The sequence below is a fragment of the Gymnodraco acuticeps genome, unplaced genomic scaffold (genome assembly GCF_902827175.1).
Source record: "Gymnodraco acuticeps unplaced genomic scaffold, fGymAcu1.1, whole genome shotgun sequence".
In the NCBI taxonomy this organism is placed as follows: Eukaryota; Metazoa; Chordata; class Actinopteri; order Perciformes; family Bathydraconidae; genus Gymnodraco; species Gymnodraco acuticeps.
Window position 1 is genome coordinate 1 of NW_022991037.1, and position 25000 is coordinate 25000.

A 25000-nucleotide genomic window follows, 5' to 3' on the forward strand; every position below is an offset into this window, starting at 1 on the left:
CTTCACTGCCCAATGTTCATAATGGTTTTTTGAGCACAGGATTTTTGTAAATGTGTGTTCATCTCTGAGCAGTTATCTCTCTGCTTTCCCATCTCTGCATGTCCTCTCTTTTGCATTTACCCACTTCATATCACCCGATCATCTCTTAGTTAGTTTCTGCTCATCCACATATGTTTTACTTTAAAGTGCGCAGCTTGAAGCTGGTCTGAAAAGAGGAAAGGAAACCTCCGTTAGGGATTCCTGCGCTCTTTACTGACATGTCCTGCAACAACAGCAGTATTCTCAGCTCGTCTCTGCAACAGCAGTTCCTTTTTCTTTTTTATATCTGATAACACAGCGCTCTACTTTTGGGGCTAAATGCAGAAGTAGGAGTTGAATAAAGCGCTGCGCAGATGAGAAAAATGACATTACAAAATGGATACATCTGCTGCAAACAGAGAATGTGAGTAGGAGAGAAAAATATGTTAAAATTGATGTTTCTAAATGACTTTCCACAAATGCAAATCTCTTAACTGGAAGTCCTTGACACGTGAGTATGAGGTCATGGGGGAGGATAGGATTGTCTGTTTTTAACTTTCACAGAAAAACCTGAGAGCTTCTTACTTTTTGAATATAGGCGTGAAGTGGTTTACGGATTTGAAATGCTGAACAAAACAATGAATTCATTAATTTCTTCTTGAATCGTTTCCAGTGCTTCTTCCTATGAATCAGATACACACATGTTGCTGTTGTGAATCAACAAATTAGTTGCTCGTATAACATTTGCCTGTGTCTGTATGCTCAAAGTGTCTATATCTGTATTTCTGTGCTCTTACAATGACAGCCACTTCCTGTGTGTGTGTAAATGTATCCGAGAGCACCTCTGAATTCAGTTGTGTGGTGATGCGACTGCGTGACTGAGCCGTTGTTTTACACAACCTCATTATGTGTCAACCAACTGCGTTTTCTTTTACAACAAGTAATATGACTTTTGACGTCAAGTTTCCAACGTTGGAACAAAATCATGAGTTTTTAAATTGTGGCACGCTCAGAGGAGGCGTAGGAATGTAAACCAGTAATGAGAGTACTCTGAATTACTCAGCTAGTTGTCATAGCTCAGCTCCAATTCCTTCTGTAGGATAGACTGACTTTGATCAATGGTGTGAAAAGCTGTCGTTACTGCCATTGACACACACTTTAAATGAATGTAATGGAACATATGGATATGTATATTAGTGCTTCAGCTTTATTTTAACAACGTTTTGACAAGAAAAAACTATAACAACTGTGGATTTGACAAAGGGGAGGGTCTGAGCTGAGTGGGCCTTCACTCAGATGGTGTTTACAGGCCTCTGCAGAGTCTTAAAGCAGCTATGAACCCTGGGTAAATTAGCTGTTTATGAACCTGTTAAGCCCGAGAGCCCCCTGGACAGGTGGCTGCGGGGTGTTTTTTCACGAAACTGTGTCTCAGGGCTTCTTAATATCTAAAAACCTATTAATGTGTCATACCCATTTAACGGGAAGAAACTCGGCTAACTGACGATACGATCCATTTTTACCGAAACAAAACACAAGTCTCACAAGAAGCGTCTAAATGAGCCCTGAGCGAAAAAATGCTAACGCACTTAGCACAGAACTCTAGGTAAAATACCCTTATTACTAATCGTAACTGCACAAACAAGATATCAGATTAAAGCTGAGATTCCACAAATTCTATAGGTATTAGTATCATCACTGAGCGATCAGAACTCGCGACAGGGGAAGCAAACACAGACATCACAACACGTAGCATTACGGAGCATTCAAGGGAGATCGTCTCACCTATGCTGTTGTTCTGATCAAAAGTTGTGTTCAATGGCATTAAAACGATAAAAACACGGCTGAAGGTTAATCCATAGGTTAATCCAATGTGTCTGTGTCACTTTGAAAGGATTACTGATAATCCATCATTCAATTTTTAAGTAAAAAAAAGGAGATTTCATATTAGCTGCTAATGAAAGCCACCAGAGTCGCAGCTTCCTGTTTTGGGCATTCTGGCTGCGCATCACTCTATTCACCAATGGGTATTGTTTAGATGGATTTTAGGAACTTCCCCTCGATCCCATTGGCTCTAACGGTTCAAACGAGGTGTCAATCATCAAAATCGACAGAGGGGGGTCAGAGATATGGAAAATACACCCAAATGACTCCAGAAGTAGGTTTTTTAAGCTCTCTAAAAAGGTCAAATGTCAATTTTTTTGCATCAATCCTGATACGGGGTACTTATTATATGTTATAGTTTGAATTCCTAAAGCTTTTAGTCTACCATCCCATCTTCCAAGGGTGGTTTTCACTATAAGTAATGTTTTTCTTTTGGACGGACACAATCATTTACATTTTTTTATTATGTTCAATCTGAATTTACTTTAAAATTAAAAAAATCTATATTGATTCTGACTTTTCTACATCCAACTCACAGGTTTATCATTGCTTTGAGAAAAAAGATTATTAATTTACCCCTTTTAGAAGTAAAGTTATGGTCATTTGTTCTGGGAATGTCATTTTCGAGCCTGAGACCTGAAAACCAGGCTCGGGGTGGAACAGGTTAATGTTTGGTTACAACCTGCAATCAGGACTAATTTATAGATCAAATCCTGTCATAGAAACACACTGGGCTGATGCCAAGTAACTAAATACATTTATTTTACTGCAAGGTTTAAGTACATATTTCAGGTACTTGTACTTTTCTTTCTGTGCCACTTTATAATTGTACTCCTCTACAATTTAAAAGGATAGACTGTACTTCACTATGTATTCAACAGCTTTAGTTACTTTACACTGTAAATTCAGACTTTGACACACAACAAATACAAAATACTTTGAAATACTGTGTAGATTAAACTATCCAACATTAAGTACCTAAGACAATGAGTGAGTTGGCAGAAAATCATTAGCAGCACTTTTGCTAACTGTTTCTTTCATTTGAGTGCTTAGAATAATTGTATAGATGATTCAATATGAATATTTGTTTGAGTACTTTTACTCTCAATGCTCTTAATAAGTACATTTTCCTGACTACTTTCTCTTAACCCTCCTGTTGTCTTCGGGTGAAATCTGACCGATTTACTACTTTCATCAATCATAACTTTTTTGTTTTACATTCGATTGCATTAAGGCTTTATGATATCCTTCACAGTAGACCTTTGAACATACAATTGCTGACCACCACTTTCACACCCACACCCACACCCACACACACTAGATGTGTCCCCCCCCCTTTATGTGCCCAATCCCCCCATGTGAATCACACCTGGCACACACAAACACACGCACACACACACAGAACAATTTGATACATTTCCCGCTCTTATGTGCCCCTCCCCCCACATGGATCACACCTGGCACACGCAATACATGTTCAGTGTCTATTCTTTGTATATTTACTGCAGTGTTTCATGTATACCAGTAGTCTGATACAATATGTACAGTTTGAAAGGTTGTTAAATGAAATGTGGTGATGATTAATGGGTTTTTGTGTTAATATAATAGCAGTTAAAACAGGACCGGTCAAATTTGACCGCGAACACCAAAGTAAGGGGGGGGGGGGACACGAAGACAATAGGAGGGTTAAGAACCTTAATCAATGCAGGTTTTTTTTCTTGCAATGGAGTATCTTTACAGAGTAGTATTACTTTCTCCAGCACGGGTTCATTATTTACCATACTCTGTTTTAAATCAGTTCTCCTTTCCTTTTAGATTTTGAGCCTGTCCTCTCACTGTTTCTCTATTTACCGCCTGGTTGCCGTGTGTAGCTTCCAGTAGAGCATTTAAAAGAAATCGTCTTCCTGCTCAGCGCCTCACATACTGAAATGAGTCACTAAGTGTGTGTGTGTGTGTGTGTGTGTGTGTTTTTTTTTTTTTCTCTCCAGAGTTTCCTGGTTGTACGGGACTCCACGACATCTGTTCCCAGCCTACTGTGTGTGTCTGCAGGAGGAGACAATAATGAAGCAGTTATTGATTATTGTATCAAAAGCACGGGCACAGGTATGGACCGACTGCATGCAAACACACACACATATTTATCTTCCTCTATCTGTGTGTGTGTGTGTGTGTGTGTGTGTGTGTGTGACAGTACCCTCTGTGTGGCTTTCAGTGGGTATATTTCGAGTCATTATGTTTGCAGCAAGTGGCAGATAATAGTTGCATGTCATAGTTCTGCTTTTTTGTTTTAAACTCGAGTGCACACTGCAAACCTGACAAACCTGCAACAGGTGAGAGCAGTTAGTCACACCTCGTCAAACTGTCTCTCAAACTGCACACACCGGTTCCTTAAAGACTTGAAGTGCAATACTGTATCTACAATCTAGAGATAAAGACACAAGTGAAGTGACTCCTAAAATAAACTACCAGTGTATCACACACAGCATCAGAACGTCCTTTCTGATCTGCACATAGATTTAATGAAGCGATCACATTCGTTAGAAGTCCCTTTTCTTTCTGTCTTCCTGGTACGCTCTGGTGAGTTTCCAGGAATGTGTTTTGTTCATTAGAATTAACTCTGCCTACTCTTTCTCTGTTTGTCGTGTCAGTCCTCCAGCTGTCTGAGTCTCGTCTTTCTTTCTCCGACTTGGCGCAGCTCGTGCTCTTCTACTCGCTGACCAGGTAAGACACGGCTGGGTCACTGATGCTGTTTTGAATGTGTTGTGTATGGTTGGACTCCATACAACAGTGAGCTTCTCTAACATTTGTTGGCAGTATGTTATCTCCATCCTAAGTTATATATATTTGAAATGCATTTGAAACGTAGGGTTCAAATGATAGTAAGCTAATCGATTAGTCGTTTGCAAGAAAATTAATCATTAACAATTTTTATATTGGAAGTTCATGTTTGTTTCATCTTCCATTCATCTCTGATCCAACATTTTTCATCTAGAATTTGGTTATAATAAAAAATGTTATACAAGAATTGCAGAAATCCTGTTTCCAGCCTCTGAAATATGTATTTTCTGTAATTACATTTTAGCATATTAGAGGGTCCTATTATGTTAATTTCCACGTTCATATTTGTATTTTCTTCCTCTACTGCACACATGTGTCAAAGTCAAGGCCCGCAGGATAATTTCTAATTGCTATTAGATCTGGCCCGCTGGTATATTGCACGCACACCTTCAATCCATCCTGAGGGTCTCCTCCGCTCAGAGCCTGAGCCCAAACATTGATGACATTGCACCCAAGATGAGATGCCAAGTATCTGAACTAGCTTCACAGAGCAGCACACTGAGTCTTCTGTACTTTCTCTCTCACGACAACAGGGCATGTTTGTTTTCTCTTTGAGGGAAATAGTTTTGTTGAAGCTGTTGTTGGCCTGTGGGAAAATGTAATCCTAAGAAATGACTCTGGAAAAGCTGCAGATAGAGCCATAAGGAATGAATGCAACTGATTATTTAATGTTTAATGTTGTTTTTATAGGCAACAATTTAAGCTTTGTTAGTTCCAGGTTTAATATGTGCAACAAGTTCATTTCAATAAGTTCTGCAATAAACATTGAACCAGTCCGGCCCTCGACTAGTACCGTTTTTTAATTTTGGCCCACTGTGTGTTTGAGTCCGACACCCCTGATCTACTGTGACATGTCTCCAGGCTTTAATGTTCAAAAAGCTCTTTATTTCTCTCATACTGCCTGTGCTGCAGCACCTCTTTTCACCCTCTGTCTGAAACCAGAGCCCAGTCTGTTGTGATTGGTTAGCTGGCCGGCTCTGTTGTGATTGGTCCACCGCTTAGAGATGTCCCGCTCCTTAGCCTATCACGTGCAATGTGTTGGAGCGCTAGCTAATAGAATAATAATAATACATTTATATAGCGCTTTTCCTGGTGCTCAAAGGGCTATGCAAGCAAGTAAAGAAGACAAATAACAACAAAAGTAAAAAGTGCTAAGCTAGGTGGAATAAGGGCGAGGGGTTAGTGGATTAGGAGTTCATGGCAAGAGTGAAAAGGTGAGTTTTGAGGGATTGTTTGAATGATAGAATAGAAGTGTTATATAATGATGTCACTAAGTTCAGGGAGTCCATGGAGGTGTAATTCATTTATCGAGGATAATAATAATAATAATAATAATCATAAGCCCTATTAAGACGACTACTCAGACAATGCTTCTACATTTGGACTCAGTCTGTTTAACACAGTTATTATTATTTACGTTACCCTCTCTTCCTGTGTGTCAGGGATGTGTTGGCGGTCTGTCTCTCCATCCCTCTCTGGATCTACGGTGTGACAGAGAAGACCAGAGATCTCTCTCAACTTGAACCTGGTGAGTTCTTCCTGTCCGTCATTTCTGTCTCATTTCCTCTGACAGAAGTTGCGTCAGAAATGCAGAACCAGAGACGGTTTGTTTTTAAAGAAGTGTCTTTTCTATGACACCTTTTCTAATGCAGAAACTTGGCTCTGCTCCCCAACGGACCAACAGACTGATGAGATGACCCAGAGAGAGCCGAGCAACGTGATGTGCTCCATACAGGTGTGTGTGTGTGTGTGTGTATATGTGTGTGTGGGTATGTGTGTGTGTGTGTGTATGTGTGTGTGTGTACATTTATTTCTATAGCACATTACAGACCCAGCAGCAATTAAACGAGCTTTAAATTATCCATCAAGATAGATAGATATTTTCAAAAATAACAACATACAATGTTTTCTGCAAGAGGTGTATAACATGAATTGTTTAAGATCTTTTAATGACTTTGGGGAAAGCAGTGGTAAATAGAAAAGCGTTACGCCTTGATGAAGTGTTTATCATAGTTCTATTTTTGGTTCTTTTTCTTATCACTTGTCTTCTCTCACTTTGTATATGCACTAATAGTGAGATAAGACAAGTGACTATGCAAACCAAGGCAGATTCCTTGTATGTGCAAACCTACTTGGCAACACACTTGTTTATGTTCCTTATTCTTAATCTGATAATGCATTACCCACAATGCTATCTATTCAAGAAGGTGAGAAAGACAAGACGACCAATAACATTTATTTATTAGGATAAACCCCTTGAGATGCACCACCTCATTTTGAAAGGGGTTCCATTTGAATACTTAACAACTCCCTCCCTTAATTCTACACAGAATATTTTAAACCGTCTTATATTTGACTTAGTTTGATATCTTTTCTACTTCACTAAATTCCCATTTCCTACACAAATGGATTTTTAATTAACAGAAAATTGTCCCTTCAATTGTGTTTTTATTTGTCAGACAGTTTATAGATTTGATATCTTCACGGTCATCTGTATATTTTTCTTACTCTCTAATGCTGGTTTAATTATATTTCTATTTTGAGATGTTTATATTTTATTTCTACTCTTTTAATGTGTAATTATGTGCAATGCCTTGTTTTGTTTTCAGCTGCAAAAAAATCCCGAATTGGAATTAATAAAGTACATCTTATCTTATTTTATGTTATATAAAAGGAGAGTACACAGATATTCCCTAACTGTGCAGTCACCTAGAGACTAAAGCTTTGTCTCTGGTGAACTCAGCACCACATTTAGCAACCAAAGAGACGGATATTATACTCAAAGTTGTAAGAGTGAACGTTACAACGAGTTTGATCTTATTTAAAGCCTGTATTGTGGTAGAAAGTGTGTCAACGCATCCTATTTCTTCACTTCCTCTATAGCTGACTTCCACCAACGGGGCCTTGTGTATCATCAACCCTCTGTACCTGCGGGAACATGGAGATGATTGGCTGACCAACAGGACGACTTCAGCTCAGAGCGCCACTCAATCGCCCACCAATTACAGAAAAGAGCGCCGCCTCAGCTCCACCAGAGCATGGGCAGGAGCCGGGTTACTGAGTAAAAGAGCCATCTCCATGGAGCAGGACTCTGCTGCCATCACAGAGACCTCTGGTGAGGACTTGCTATACATGTATCAGAGAGGGCAAAAGTACATACATCCTTTACTCAAGTAGAAGCACAGATACTCATGTTTAAAAATACTCTGGTGAAAGTAGAAGTACTGACTAAACTTCTTTACTCAAGTAAAAGTAAAGAGGCTTTGAAATGTACTTAAGTAAAAAGTACCCATAACTAGCAGCTGTTTTAAAGAGTACCTGACCTCCCTTTATATTAATAGAACAATAATGTCGTTGTTAGCTAATAAATGTTTCCATGCTGAACAACGGCAACATGACAACGTTTCCATTGGTCCCTCTTCTTTAGAGAAGACCAGGAAATGATGGATACACGGATCGTGTTCAAATCAATAGGCACGCAATGACTCTAAAGAATAATGATCACGCATCAAACACACATTCAGACTAAAGGAACCAGCTGTTTGGAAAATGAGAGAAGTAGAAAGTACAAGTATTTGAGTTCAACCTGTAAGAAGTAGAAAGTACAGGTATTTGAGTTCAACATGTAAGAAGTAGAAAGTTCAGGTATTTGTGTTCAACATGTAAGAAGTAGAAAGTACAGGTATTTGAGTTCAACATGTAAGAAGTAGAAAGTACAGGTATTTGTGTTCAACATGTAAGAAGTAGAAAGTACAGGTATTTGAGTTCAACATGTAAGAAGTAGAAAGTTCAGGTATTTGTGTTCAACATGTAAGAAGTAGAAAGTACAGGTATTTGAGTTCAACATGTAAGAAGTAGAAAGTACAGGTATTTGTGTTCAACATGTAAGAAGTAGAAAGTACAGGTATTTGGGTTCAACATGTAAGAAGTAGAAAGTACAGGTATTTGAGTTCAACATGTAAGAAGTAGAAAGTTCAGGTATTTGTGTTCAACATGTAAGAAGTAGAAAGTACAGGTATTTGAGTTCAACATGTAAGAAGTAGAAAGTACAGGTATTTGTGTTCAACATGTAAGAAGTAGAAAGTACAGGTATTTGAGTTCAACATGTAAGAAGTAGAAAGTACAGGTATTTGTGTTCAACATGTAAGAAGTAGAAAGTACAGGTATTTGTGTTCAACATGTAAGAAGTAGAAAGTACAGGTATTTGAGTTCAACATGTAAGAAGTAGAAAGTACAGGTATTTGTGTTCAACATGTGAGAAGTAGAAAGTACAGGTATTTGAGTTCAACATGTAAGAAGTAGAAAGTACAGGTATTTGAGTTCAACATGTAAGAAGTAGAAAGTACAGGTATTTGTGTTCAACATGTAAGAAGTAGAAAGTACAGGTATTTGAGTTCAACATGTAAGAAGTAGAAAGTACAGGTATTTGTGTTCAACATGTAAGAAGTAGAAAGTACAGGTATTTGAGTTCAACATATAAGAAGTAGAAAGTTCAGGTATTTGTGTTCAACATGTAAGAAGTAGAAAGTACAGGTATTTGAGTTCAACATGTAAGAAGTAGAAAGTACAGGTATTTGTGTTCAACATGTAAGAAGTAGAAAGTACAGGTATTTGAGTTCAACATGTAAGAAGTAGAAAGTTCAGGTATTTGTGTTCAACATGTAAGAAGTAGAAAGTTCAGGTATTTGTGTTCAACATGTAAGAAGTAGAAAGTACAGGTATTTGAGTTCAACATGTAAGAAGTAGAAAGTACAGGTATTTGTGTTCAACATGTAAGAAGTAGAAAGTACAGGTATTTGAGTTCAACATGTGAGAAGTAGAAAGTACAGGTATTTGGGTTCAACATGTAAGAAGTAGAAAGTACAGGTATTTGGGTTCAACATGTAAGAAGTAGAAAGTACAGGAATTTGTGTTCAACATGTAAGAAGTAGAAAGTACAGATATTTGAGTTCAACATGTGAGAAGTAGAAAGTACAGGTATTTGAGTTCAACATGTAAGAAGTAGAAAGTACAGGTATTTGTGTTCAACATGTAAGAAGTAGAAAGTACAGATATTTGAGTTCAACATGTGAGAAGTAGAAAGTACAGGTATTTGAGTTCAACATGTAAGAAGTAGAAAGTACAGGTATTTGAGTTCAACATGTAAGAAGTAGAAAGTACAGGTATTTGAGTTCAACATGTAAGAAGTAGAAAGTACAGGTATTTGTGTTCAACATGTAAGAAGTAGAAAGTACAGATATTTGAGTTCAACATGTGAGAAGTAGAAAGTACAGGTATTTGAGTTCAACATGTAAGAAGTAGAAAGTACAGGTATTTGTGTTCAACATGTAAGAAGTAGAAAGTACAGGTATTTGAGTTCAACATGTAAGAAGTAGAAAGTACAGGTATTTGTGTTCAACATGTAAGAAGTAGAAAGTTCAGGTATTTGTGTTCAACATGTAAGAAGTAGAAAGTACAGGTATTTGTGTTCAACATGTAAGAAGTAGAAAGTACAGGTATTTGAGTTCAACATGTAAGAAGTAGAAAGTTCAGGTATTTGTGTTCAACATGTAAGAAGTAGAAAGTACAGGTACTTGTGTTCAACATGTAAGAAGTAGAAAGTACAGGTATTTGAGTTCAACATGTGAGAAGTAGAAAGTACAGGTATTTGGGTTCAACATGTAAGAAGTAGAAAGTACAGGTATTTGGGTTCAACATGTAAGAAGTAGAAAGTACAGATATTTGAGTTCAACATGTGAGAAGTAGAAAGTACAGGTATTAGTGTTCAACATGTGAGAAGTAGAAAGTACAGGTATTTGAGTTCAACATGTAAGAAGTAGAAAGTACAGGTATTTGTGTTCAACATGTAAGAAGTAGAAAGTACAGGTATTTGAGTTCAACATGTAAGAAGTAGAAAGTACAGGTATTTGAGTTCAACATGTAAGAAGTAGAAAGTACAGGTATTTGTGTTCAACATGTAAGAAGTAGAAAGTACAGGTATTTGTGTTCAACATGTGAGAAGTAGAAAGTACAGGTATTTGTGTTCAACATGTAAGAAGGAAAAGTAAAAAGTCGTCAGAAAAATAAGTAGTGGAGTAAAGTACTGATACCAGAAAAATGTACTTAAGTACAGTAACGAAGTATTTGTACTCCACTACTTCCCACCTCTGCTTTTTATACAATATTTGAGAAGTTATTCCAAAAAACCTTTTGTTATTTGCCGGTGGTTATGTTTGAACATGAAGTTTTCATTGACCAGGTTTTGAGATATCTGATTTATACCACTTTCATGTCTCTGTGTTATTTATAGTATAGCTACAGCCAGGAGTCAGCTAGCTTAGCTTAGCATAACACTGGAAGCAAGAACAACCTCTTGCATGGCTCAATCACAAAAGAAAACATATATATACATTTGTGTGGGTTTAGAAATAAACAAACAAGATATTAGCCAGTAAAATGTCCAGGTTCTGGTAGACAGATATTGTTACCTTGTTACTTTTCCCCATTGACTTACATTGGGAAAAAGACGTCTGTAAACCAACGTATCATTTTTTGGTAAGGTACGTTTGTTTATTTAGCACATTTTCAGACACAGATGTAATTCAAAGTGCTTTACTGTACATCATCATTAACACATAATAGGAAGACAACAGAAAGGAATACAATAAATAAACATAATGGAATAACAGATTCATAAAAACCATGCATAACAGAGATGCAGAATAGTTTCTAAACAACATTGTAAATACGGTAGGTGCTAAAACAAGTTAAAAGACTTCTGGGTAAGCAGCTGTAAAAAGTAATGTTTTTAGCCTCGACTTATGGTAGTTAGTACGTACCCAGTACGAAAAACATTGCAGTGGGATTAAATGCCAACACGGTGTTCATTATCCACATTCTTCGTCTCCAGGTCTGACCAGAGCCTTGTCAGCTGATTCTCCTCACTGCCCAACGTCAACATCAGAAACTTCAGCAGGCGTTGTTCTCCGGAGGCCCAGCAGAGACGCTGCCTCCTCCCCTGCTCCAGACAGGTATTTACTGTGTGTGTGTTCAGTAAATATGTGATCCATTCAGGATGTATCAAGGTGTTTCTTTCCCAGTCTTCCACCAGATCTGCGAGCAGTGATGAAGTAAGAAGAAAGGGAATCTGTGTGTGTGTGTTTATTTATTATCCCTGCAAGAATGGAAGCAGTCATCACATACAGAGCATCAACTAGTTCCTGAGCAGTGTCCTTCACATGCTGATATCCAAGAGAGGGAGTTACACAGTCACAAGATGGAGGAATAGAAAGCAGTCTTCAATGTTTAGTTCAGATTAGCTCCACGTCAGAAATGAGCATGCTTGTCATATGTCTATCTCCATAGAGGCTGAATCATGTTAATCACCTGTAATCACACATCCTGTCATGTTCACAGCTACAGTTGGGATACCTTTGTTATCATGTGGACTCTCATATTGGAAGAGGACATTCAGTATTTTCCCAACAGTTATAATAACACCTCTGCCTCCACCCCCTGTTTACAGAGTGAGTTCTGGGAGCCTCACCCCCTCCACCCCCTCCACCCCTGGGGGTTCGAACCGAGCGTCTCTGGAGCTGCCCCCCCACGGCAGCCCGGTGCCTCTGTCCCCCCACAGGGTGTCCTGGGTCGAGGATGGAGTCTGGCTGCCTCCTCCCAGACCTTCCTCTCGGCTCCATCCTCCATCTCTGGAGCTCGACTCGCTCTCAATCAGCAGCATCGAGGAGGAGCAGGAGTACCAGATCCCCAGCCCTGCTCCACACCACCAGTCTGCTCACCGATTGGCCGACAAGGTCATCCACCGTCTGTCGGCCGTGGGTCAGGCCCTCGGCGGATTGGTCAGCCAGAAGAAGAGACTGACCAATCGCGTGCATGAGCTGAGCGAGAGGAAAGGCTCGGCGTTCGCAGAGGCCGTGAAAGGATTTGTGGAAATGACGCTGAAGAAAGCTGGTGATCACGGCGGGGTCACGGGGTCAGAGTTCCTACAGGAAGTGAGGTCATCGCTCAGCTCACTGAGGGAAACGCTGCTGGACTATCCAGACATCCTGGCACTGTTGGACAGCATCACCGACCTAAATGACTCAGAGATCGGTGAGTGAAAAGTCCGAATTTTGAGAAAAAAGTAAGAATTCTGAGAAAAAAGTCAGAATTCTTAGATTTTCATAAAAAGTCAGAATGTTATAGCAGCTTGTTTATTAGCTTTGGCCGAAAATATGCAGTTTTTTTTGCAAATCAGTAGATATGTAAATAATTGGTGCGTCTTTGAATTTGTCCTCAAACTAGAAGAAAGGTGCAAGTCCACTGCAACTCTTATGCAAGACTCTCTTTTTGCCACTGCCTTTTATTACATCAACATGTGTCCCCTCTTCTTCATGTCTCTTCTACATCAACATGTGTCCCCTCTTCTTCATGTCTCTTCTACATCAACATGTGTCCCCTCTTCTTCATGTCTCTTCTACATCAACATGTGTCCCCTCTTCTTCATGTCTCTTCTACATCAACATGTGTCCCCTCTTCTCCATGTCTCTTCTACATCAACATGTGTCCCCTCTTCTCCATGTCTCTTCTACATCAACATGTGTCCCCTCTTCTCCATGTCTCTTCTACATCAACATGTGTCCCCTCTTCTCCATGTCTCTTCTACATCAACATGTGTCCCCTCTTCTTCATGTCTCTTCTACATCAACATGTGTCCCCTCTTCTTCATGTCTCTTCTACATCAACATGTGTCCCCTCTTCTTCATGTCTCTTCTACATCAACACGTGTCCCCTCTTCTCCATGTCTCCTCTACATCAACACGTGTCCCCTCTTCTTCATGTCTCTTCTACATCAACATGTGTCCCCTCTTCTTCATGTCTCTTCTACATCAACATGTGTCCCCTCTTCTTCATGTCTCTTCTACATCAACATGTGTCCCCTCTTCTTCATGTCTCTTCTACATCAACATGTGTCCCCTCTTCTTCATGTCTCTTCTACATCAACATGTGTCCCCTCTGTGGAAAGAGACTCTGAAAGTTTCAGGAACAAAGATTCTCTCTTTTTGATCCATTTCTATAAAAACCTGTCTGAAAATGAGCTGATCAGATTTTGGCCACTTTATGATGTCATAACGATGTTTTATCTTGTGTAACCATTAGCCAATCAGCAACCAAGGTAACCCCCCCCCCCCCCCACCTTATCACCTGAATCTCCTCCTAGAGCACCATTGTGTTCTTTGTCACCAAATCTCTCTCAGAGGGGCGTGGGGAGGGGCTCCTTATTTTCATCTAAAGTAACAGACAGAGAATCAGCACTTTGGAAACAGAGCTGAAACAGAGGGGATTATGGGTAATGCTGCAATGATCTGTTTGGTGTTTCAGCCAATCAGAGACAGGTTCTGGATATATCTGAGACCTGTAATATATTGATAAAAAACAGTATATTAGGGGACCTTTAAATGTTTTTTGTAAGGCATTTTAAGTTCCCTTTTTGTACGAATGTGCTATACTAACCTACTTTCCCCCTCTCCAGACTCCCTGCTGGAGCTTTCCCTCTACAAAGTTGCACTGAAGCCGGTCTCTGCTCACCTCTACTCCTGCATTCACGTGTCCCGGACCAACGACGGCAGCTTCGACCGTCTGCAGAGCAACATGAGCGTTCTGGAGAAGAACGGGGTGGAGGAGCTGGGCGGGTCTGCAGGCGTTGGGGTTCCCGACTCTCTCACCCTGGAGAGGATCCAGCAGAGGTGGACCAGTATGCACGCGGCGTACTCTCCCAACAAGAAGGTCCACATCCTGCTGAAAGTCTGCAAGAGCATCTATCACAGCATGAGTGCTAATGCTAACTCAGGTAGACAGGAGTGTGTTTTCTAATCATTGCTGTCATACTTTCTTACTTCTATTTGCAGAGGTGGGAAGTAGTGGAGTACAAATACTTTGTTACTGTACTTATGTACATTTTTCTGGTATCAGTACTTTACTCCACTTATTTTTCTGACGACTTTTTACTTTGACTCCTTACATGTTGAACACAAATACCTGTACTTTCTACTTCTTACATGTTGAACACAAATACCTGTACTTTCTACTTCTTACATGTTGAACTCAAATACCTGTACTTTCTACTTCTTACATGTTGAACTCAAATACCTGTACTTTCTACTTCTAACATGTTGAACACAAATACCTGTACTTTCTACTTCTTACATGTTGAACTCAAATACCTGTACTTTCTACTTCTAACATGTTGAACTCAAATACCTGTACTTTCTACTTCTAACATGTTGAACTCAAATACCTGTACTTTCTACTTCTTACATGTTGAACTCAAATACCTGTACTTTCTACTTCTCACATGTTGAACTCAAATACCTGTACTTTCTACTTCTTACATGTTGAACTCAAATACCTGTACTTTCTACTTCTTACATGTTGAACTCAAATACCTGTACTTTCTACTTCTAACATGTTGAACTCAAATACCTGTACTTTCTACTTCTTACATGTTGAACTCAAATACCTGTACTTTCTACTTCTAACATGTTGAACACAAATACCTGTTCTTTCTACTTCTAACATGTTGAACACAAATACCTGTACTTTCTACTTCTAACATGTTGAACTCAAATACCTGTACTTTCTACTTCTTACATGTAGAACACAAATACCTGTACTTTCTACTTCTTACATGTTGAACTCAAATACCTGTACTTTCTACTTCTAACATGTTGAACTCAAATACCTGTTCTTTCTACTTCTAACATGTTGAACACAAATACCTGTACTTTCTACTTCTAACATGTTGAACTCAAATACCTGTACTTTCTACTTCTTACATGTAGAACACAAATACCTGTACTTTCTACTTCTTACATGTTGAACTCAAATACCTGTACTTTCTACTTCTTACATGTTGAACTCAAATACCTGTACTTTCTACTTCTAACATGTTGAACACAAATACCTGTACTTTCTACTTCTTACATGTTGAACACAAATACCTGTACTTTCTACTTCTAACATGTTGAACACAAATACCTGTACTTTCTACTTCTAACATGTTGAACTCAAATACCTGTACTTTCTACTTCTAACATGTTGAACACAAATACCTGTACTTTCTACTTCTTACATGTTGAACACAAATACCTGTACTTTCTACTTCTAACATGTTGAACTCAAATACCTGTACTTTCTACTTCTAACATGTTGAACTCAAATACCTGTACTTTCTACTTCTTACATGTTGAACTCAAATACCTGTACTTTCTACTTCTAACATGTTGAACTCAAATACCTGTACTTTCTACTTCTAACATGTTGAACACAAATACCTGTACTTTCTACTTCTAACATGTTGAACTCAAATACCTGTACTTTCTACTTCTTACATGTTGAACTCAAGTACCTGTACTTTCTACTTCTTACATGTTGAACACAAATACCTGTACTTTCTACTTCTAACATGTTGAACTCAAATACCTGTACTTTCTACTTCTTACATGTTGAACTCAAATACCTGTACTTTCTACTTCTAACATGTTGAACACAAATACCTGTACTTTCTACTTCTAACATGTTGAACTCAAATACCTGTACTTTCTACTTCTTACATGTTGAACTCAAATACCTGTACTTTCTACTTCTAACATGTTGAACTCAAATACCTGTACTTTCTACTTCTCACATGTTGAACTCAAATACCTGTACTTTCTACTTCTTACATGTTGAACTCAAATACCTGTACTTTCTACTTCTTACATGTTGAACTCAAATACCTGTACTTTGTACTTCTTACATGTTGAACACAAATACCTGTACTTTCTACTTCTTACATGTTGAACCCAAATACCTGTACTTTCTACTTCTAACATGTTGAACACAAATACCTGTACTTTCTACTTCTTACATGTTGAACACAAATACCTGTACTTTCTACTTCTTACATGTTGAACCCAAATACCTGTACTTTCTACTTCTTTCATGTTGAACCCAAATACCTGTACTTTCTACTTCTCACATGTTGAACTCAAATACCTGTACTTTCTACTTCTCACATGTTGAACTCAAATACCTGTACTTTCTACTTCTAACATGTTGAACACAAATACCTGTACTTTCTACTTCTTACATGTTGAACACAAATACCTGTACTTTCTACTTCTTACATGTTGAACCCAAATACCTGTACTTTCTACTTCTTACATGTTGAACCCAAATACCTGTACTTTCTACTTCTTTCATGTTGAACCCAAATACCTGTACTTTCTACTTCTCACATGTTGAACTCAAATACCTGTACTTTCTACTTCTCACATGTTGAACTCAAATACCTGTACTTTCTACTTCTTACATGTTGAACTCAAATACCTGTACTTTCTACTTCTTTCATGTTGAACTCAAATACCTGTACTTTCTACTTCTTACATGTTAAACACAAATACCTGTACTTTCTACTTCTTACATGTTGAACCCAAATACCTGTACTTTCTACTTCTTACATGTTGAACCCAAATACCTGTACTTTCTACTTCTTTCATGTTGAACCCAAATACCTGTACTTTCTACTTCTTACATGTTGAACACAAATACCTGTACTTTCTACTTCTTACATGTTGAACCCAAATACCTGTACTTTCTACTTCTTACATGTTGAACCCAAATACCTGTACTTTCTACTTCTTTCATGTTGAACCCAAATACCTGTACTTTCTACTTCTCACATGTTGAACTCAAATACCTGTACTTTCTACTTCTCACATGTTGAACTCAAATACCTGTACTTTCTACTTCTTACATGTTGAACTCAAATACCTGTACTTTCTACTTCTTTCATGTTGAACTCAAATACCTGTACTTTCTACTTCTTACATGTTAAACTCAAATACCTGTACTTTCTACTTCTTACATGTTAAACACAAATACTTGTACTTTCTACTTCTCTCATTTCCCAAACAGCTGGTTCCTTTAGTCTGAATGTGTGTTTGGTGCGTGATCATTATACTTTAGAGTCATTGCGTGCCTATTGATTTGAACACGATCCGTGTATCCATCATTTCCTGGTCTTCTCTAAAGAAGAGGGACCAATGGAAACGTTGTCATGTTGCCGTTGTTCAGCATGGAAACATTCATTAGCTAACAATGACATTATTGTTCTATTAATATAAAGGGAGGTCAGGTACTCTTTAAAGCAGCTGCTAGTTATGGATACTTTTTACTTAAGTACATTTCAAGCCCATACTTCTTTACTTTTACTTGAGTAAAGAGTTTAGTCAGTACTTCTACTTTGACCAGAGTATTTTAAACACGAGTATCTGTACTTCTACTCGAGTAAAGGATGTGTTTACTATTGCCACCTCCGTCTATTTGTCTGTGAGTTAACTTCCCGTGTTCCTCTCCTCTCTTGCAGGCACAGCGTTCGGAGCGGATGACTTCCTGCCCTGCCTCACCTGGGTTCTGCTCCGGAGCGATGTGGTCACTTTACACCTGGACACGGACTACATGATGGAGCTGCTCGACCCCACACAGCTGCAGGGAGAGGGTGAGGAAGCAAACACACACCGTCAGGGTAACACGCACACATTTCCACCAAAAACACAGTACGGCGGTTTGCTGATTCATTAGTTGTTTACTGGAATTTTCTGGAAGAACCATCCCTAAATTACAGAATTTAACTTTAATGTAAGTTTGTTGTAACTAAATAATTTTTCTCTCACTATCTGCCAGGAGTAACTAATGCTGTTGTAGCTAAGCTAGCTAACTGACCAAACCTCCATTAGCTTGCTGATTTATGATTTACGACCCATTCTTCTGACTAAACGTTTAATAAAATACTATACTACCCACATTTCCTAACACATATATTGGTTATGTTTTAAAGTGGCAAAAGACAAGATTGGTTCTTTATAAGCCAAGCTGTCACACTGCAGTTCTGTGTGCTCCCGGGCAGGGCCGTGGGAAGTAGGGATGCTGAGGGTGCTGCAGCACCCCCTGGTGGAGGACAGGGGATCTGCACTTCCACAAGATTAAATACAAATATAATACCAAAAAAAATGAATTTTCAGCCTTGATGTAACAACATTCATAATTAAGTAAAGATAACACCCTTTTCACCCCGGTTACATTTTAAATTTGCCCCGTACGATGGGCGCTGTAAGTGATGAAAGTGGGGGATGTTGGCTTATCAGGCGCCCGCAGCTCACAGCCAGCGTGAGAGAGATAGATAGATAGATAGATAGATAGATAGATAGATAGATAGATAGATAGATAGATAGATAGATAGATAGATAGAGAGAGGGGGTGCACCGGTAGCGGCGGGGAATGTTGTCAGCTTCTGCTGCGCTAACGGATATAAGAAGCTGTTTCTACAATAATGTGGAGGGAGAGCTCTCCTGTCAGACTGAGAGGCTCAGTGAGGTAAAGGACTCTTGAGTGTTTAGATAGTTCACTTTAGTCTAAGTTATCTCAGTGGGTCTCAAACGTTTTGATCACAATTTATGTAAACACATATTTCCAAGGCACTCCTTTATAATTATTAGGATAAATAACAGGTTTGAAATCATTCCAATGTATACTATAGGACCGTAAACTACAGATATTGTTTTGAAAACTGGAGAGATTTAAAAATATGCATAAATAAATAAATGTTAACTGATAAAATAAGATATAAATGAACCAGAAAAATAAAACAAGTTAGCCTACATGTATTTGTTATTGGCTATAGGTTATCCGTTATGTTCACATACTTATTTGATTATTAAAATGCAAACCGATCTTTTTCATATGGGTGTTTTAGAGTTGTATCCCGTAGATCAGTCTCTAGTAATTGGGCGCTCAAAGTGCACCAGATTGAAGCATTTTACTTAAAAATGTTAAAACACCCCCGGACCCCCCTAGAGGATGTGAAGTCCACCCCCCAATTAAAACATGTTCATGCAATACTAAATACATTTGAAGCCTTTTTATATAAGCTGTCCACGTGGTCTTTTGTAGAGGTTTTTCATTGCCAGCTAAAATCTTGCCTAGGGCAGCAAATGGGTCAAAACCGGCCCTGGTGTCATCCCCACAGCACCCCCCATTTGAAACATGTTCCCACGGCTATGCAAACTAACTGAAGGCTCCATTGATGGCAAACAAAGAACGAGGTTTAACACTTTTTTAAAGTTGCATCATTGAAGCTCTTGAGTCTGAACGTAATGGCTATCTCTTTCATTCCTCCCACAAAGAGTGAATGAATCTTCAAAGCAGGATATGAGTCAGAATTTCACCACTTCCAGTTCTCTCGAGGCCAATGTTTTTTAAACGTGTTTTAGGTTAGATGCTGGAGGTAAGATTTGTTATCAGCACGAGCTTATGAGATTACTCTCTGCAGGAAGCCCTTGTGATGCTAACTTCCGATGCACTACTTCCGTTATTTTATTACCTTTCACTATAAAAGCCCTAGATAGAAATATACACTGCAAAGATGTTAATCAGATTGTGTTTTGCTAAGATGCAAATCAACAAAATAGCTTACAGTTGTTATTCCAAGTTGGACGGTTTTGTTGGTAGCTCAGAGGAAAACTGAAAATGTTTGAGTTGTCTTTGAGTCAGCGGCATCAACAATTATCCAACTTTGAAACCCTGAGGGGTTAAAGTAGTCTACATCAAATCAAAATGTATTACAGCCCCACATCACGACACGTGCCTCAAAGCGCTGGACAAAAAAATACAAATGTCATAGCAAAAAAATGATAAAAACATTATGAACAACAACACAAGTAGTGCCATATGATCAAAGCATGTGACAGAAGTGATGCCAATGAAGATGGGAACTAGGTGATGGGAATTAGTTGACAAGGAAGACCGATGCGAAGGAGAGGTGCTCTGACGCAAAAGGCTCTGCCACCTACTGATGATTTGTGAATGCAGGGGATGGAAAGGAAGCATTATGTGATCGTGGGAGTCTGGTAGATATTCACAGGGTAATTCATGATGATAGATAGGGAGGTGCTAGTCCATGTAAGATTGTAAAGGTTTCATCTTGTATTTTCATTAGAGGGGGACCAGAACAGTTTTTTAACAGTAAAATCTGGAAGTTTGATCTTAAGTGAATCGGGAGATAATGCAATGAAATGAAAACAGGTGTGATATGATCAAACGATATAGATACTGTTCAGTTATAATAACGAGTGATAGCAACTAATGTTTCCCTCTCTGTATTCCTTATATCAACAGGTGGCTACTACCTTACAACTCTATACGCCTCTCTTTACTACATCAGCAGCTTCAGGCCTCGATTGGCCGCCCGTCAGCTGAGCGTCGAAGCGCAAAACTCTCTCAACCAATGGCATCACAGGCGCACGCTCCACTGCAACCAATCGCGGCGCAGCAGCAACCGACGGACCATTCGCAGGCAGGCGTGTCAGGACAGAGGGTCGCAGAACTCTGAGACGGACACTGAGAGGAGAGAGGAGAGAAGTGGAGGAGACGGGGAGTCTTTTGATAATAACGAGGAGGAGACACAGCAGCACACAGAACCCGAGGCTCTGCAGCCGCTGGATGAGGAAGCACACACTCCTTCCGACTGTAACCAGAGAGAGGAGGTCACGAGCAAACAGGAAGAGACACAGAGTGTGTGTGGAGAAGAGGACCACAGATTATTGTAATTTAGAAACAGATCTGAGATGCAATGAGCTGTTGGACACACGTGTATTTGACCATTTAGCTTTAAAGAGGCCCTATTATACCACGTGGGACCTGAAACACCTCCATTGGACTCCTTTGTTTACTTCAGGAACATAATGACATCAATATGTAACACTTGCGCTTCTATTGGCTAGCACTCCAACACATTGTTCGTGATAGGCTAAGCGGCGGGACTTCTCTAAGCGGACGGAGAAGAGGACCACAGATGATTGTAATGGAGAACAAATATAGATGCAATGAGCTGTTGGACACATATTTGAGCATTTAGACTTAATAAGACCCTATTATGCTAATTGGGGTGTTCACTTTCATGTAGTTATAGTGGTTTCTGTGCATCTAAATGGTCTGCAAAGGATAACATCCCTGAGTTTCTTTCCCACACACTCCCACCCTGTCTGAAACGCCTCCATTGGACTTCTTGTTTACTTCAGGAACATAATGACATCACTATGTAACACTTGCGCTTCTATTGCTAGCGCTCCAACACATTGTACGTGGCGTGCTAAGAGGCGGGACTTCTCTAAGCGGTTGACCAATCACAACAGAGCCGGCCAGCTAACCAATCAGAGCAGACTGGGCTCTGGTTTCAGACAGAGGGTGGAAAGAGGTGCTGCAGCTGGAGACATGTCACAGTATAGGCACAACATACTGATATGAACCTGAGCAGAATACGGCCCCTTTAATAAAAAACTCAAATCATTGTTCATTTGAAAAGGTCACACTGTTCACATTGAGGCAATAACTTGTTGAGGCTTCTCCTTTTGAAAGGGCCATTGCTATACAAAGTTGGAAAGCACTGGCCTAAATGAGTCCAAATGAGCTGTATTGAAAAGAATAGAAGCAAGTATTGAAATGTTTTTATAATTGTATTTATTTTGGACAGCTAATTTGTTCATGTTTGACGGCTTTTAGATGTTGGTTGTACGCCTTGTTTCTGCTCTCATCAGTTATCCATATCATTTCCAGCCGCACACAATATCTCTCATTTATTATTTACAGCACAAAACAGGGGGCACCAGCTGATGAATGAGCAAACAAAGCAATCAGTTTAACTTTAATTATCCGCATCAAACACGGAAAATCTTCGGGGCAGAAACAAGTTAGCATCTCGCTGGTGAACATTTGGCTGGAGTGAGAGAAAGAGACCATGTGTCTCTAAATAAATGCTAATGTAGCTCCGTATCTTCAGCCTGTTTAAATAGACTGGTCTTTGCTGATATATTATCTATAGAACTGTCATAATGCCAAAGTAGGTGTGTCGTTTTTTGCTTCATGTGGCTGTGGATAAATAAATTAAGCTTAAAGAAACATCCCTTTTTTGACTCATGTCATGGTACCTTTGTTGAACTGTGAAGGCTTATATTTCTGTTTCATTTACTGCCTTTCTTATGTCTAAATATGATGCTGTTAAACTGACAGAGACAAGTGCTTCACAAGAAATCCCAAAAAACGATCTTTCTGACCACCAGAGGGCAGCATTTAGCCGCCTTTGAGAGGAGCCTCTTGTTTCCTAGCATTTTTGATATACAGCAAGCAGAAAACACAGGTAGGAATCCTAGTGAAGGCAATAATCACTGTTTGTCCTGGGGAAAGAAATGGCGATCAAAAACTACAATATTTATGTTTTAAATGCAGGAAAGATTGGTCACTGTTCACTGTATTTGTACTGTTGAATATATAACACATTTTGTTTAACCCTTATGTTGTGTTCGGGTCTCCCGTGACCCGTTTCAAGTTAAAATTATATAATAACTACGCTCTAGTTTATTTATCGGAACAAGGCTTCATGATATCCTCCATAGCAGATATATAAACTAGGGCCGGGACTTTAACGCGTTAATTAAGATTAATTAATTACACAAAAATTAACGCGTTAAAAAAATTAACGCATTTTAATCGCACTTATTTTTGCACAGCGGAACGTTTCTCACTGGATGAGTTTCAGGCGTACCGATTATACTGGAGCACCAACTAACGTTCATGACTTCAGACAACAACAAACCACAGTGAACAACAGTGGGAAATGTTGTTTTAAAAAACGGACGGATGGAAGCGTCGATAAGAGCACGGTTGTGTGCAAATTATGCAAAAAGGAATTCGCATATCACCGCAGCACATCAAGCCTCAAGTATCACCTCAATGCAAAACATATAGCAGCTAGCGTGGAAGCGTGGACGTTAGCCTCTTTTATCGCGTTCACACCAAAAAGAGCCGGTACTAAAATTAGTTAATGAGAACCTTTTTACCCCCACGAAAGTCCCTGCTAGAGAGCAGAGAGCTGCTAGAGAGCAGGGACTTTCGTGCGGCTCTCTTGTGAGAAAAGAGCTATATTTCTGATTGGCTGGGCGGATTGCAAACCACGCCCCGTAAAACTCCCAAAAAGTTTTGTGAAGCCGCCATTTTATTATCCTCGCATTAGCATTATTAGCATTAGCCCAGCGCAGAAACGCAGAGAGACTAACTTATGGCGACACAAAATAAAACATGGGAGCGGTGGAGATGAGGAGGTGTCGGCGTTCTGGCGATTTACTCAGAAGGCTGCTGGGACTCCCAGCAGCTTCTACTGAAGCCAGTCCCTAACTCCGGGGACTTCCGGCCGGGGACTTTGGGCGGCAGTATACGCCGTGAAGTGGTTTGCGGCCTGCCAGTAAACCCAAAGCAGAAGAAGAAGAAGTGACGTCAGCGGCTTCATTTGCCTAATCCACCCCCAGGTTCAAAGAGTTCTCATGAACTAAATTCTCATGAACCTTTGTGGGAAAAGTACTGCGGTGTGAATGCGCCTAATGGTATACTAAAATCCATGTGAAAAAAAATTGCTTCTCACTGTTCTTAGGTCAAATATGTATATGCGATTAAAAATGCGATTAATTTCGATTAATTCATTACAAAGCCTCTAATTAATTAGATTAATTTTTTTAATCGAGTCCCAGCCCTAATATAAACACTACAAAACAGATTTTGATAATTTTTGCCAAGTCTGAAGGTCTCTAAAAAAGAAAGTGTATCATTTGGTGTTCGGGTTTGGGGAGACCCAGCAGAATTGTTTTGGGTGACTCTGGGTCAAATTTGGGCCCAATCAAGATTCATCTTTGACTTTAGACGCCCCTCCCCCACCCCCTTCATCCACTGTAACAATCATTTTTCGCAACATGCACCTGGTCTCCCCTCCCTCTGCCCCCCTCCCCCCACGGGAACTCCACCTGTCTCAAAGAATATGCACACGAACACTTGAACCTGAACTCACACATGCACGTGTGCAATATGTGGAGTAATGTGTTTTGGGCCATATAATACAATTAAAACAGGATTGTACGGTTATGAATGCATTATAAGTTAGTTATGATGTAGTTAAAACAATATTGGATGATAGTCATTATTTGTGTGTGTTTTGGACTGAGATAAATCATGGGTCAAAATTTACCCGCGAACACCATGAACGGTAACAGCTTTCGAACACAAGGGTTAAAGTGAGCACTTGTAAAATATGTCACATTCAGCAAGTTTATTATTTTACCTGCCTAGTCCATTTAAATAGTGTTGTGTTTTGCTACTGTCTTTGTTCCTTTTCTTCAAGCTGATTTTTTATTAAATTACAGCATTA

At 39.3% G+C, this 25000-nt stretch overlaps 1 protein-coding gene across 1 annotated transcript; it reads left to right on the top strand.

Annotated features, from left to right (window-relative positions):
• Positions 1 to 382: 382 nt before the first annotated feature.
• On the top strand, positions 383 to 22709 carry rinl (Ras and Rab interactor-like; the record flags this gene model as incomplete). Its single annotated transcript, XM_034236455.1, has 11 exons — positions 383 to 442; positions 3888 to 4002; positions 4548 to 4620; positions 6180 to 6265; positions 6390 to 6472; positions 7621 to 7852; positions 11627 to 11747; positions 12242 to 12825; positions 14246 to 14563; positions 18122 to 18253; positions 20929 to 22709. Coding segments are annotated over 11 exons (2235 nt in total), but the record flags the coding sequence as incomplete, so codon positions are not given.
• Between the last annotated feature and the right edge of the window lie 2291 nt (positions 22710 to 25000).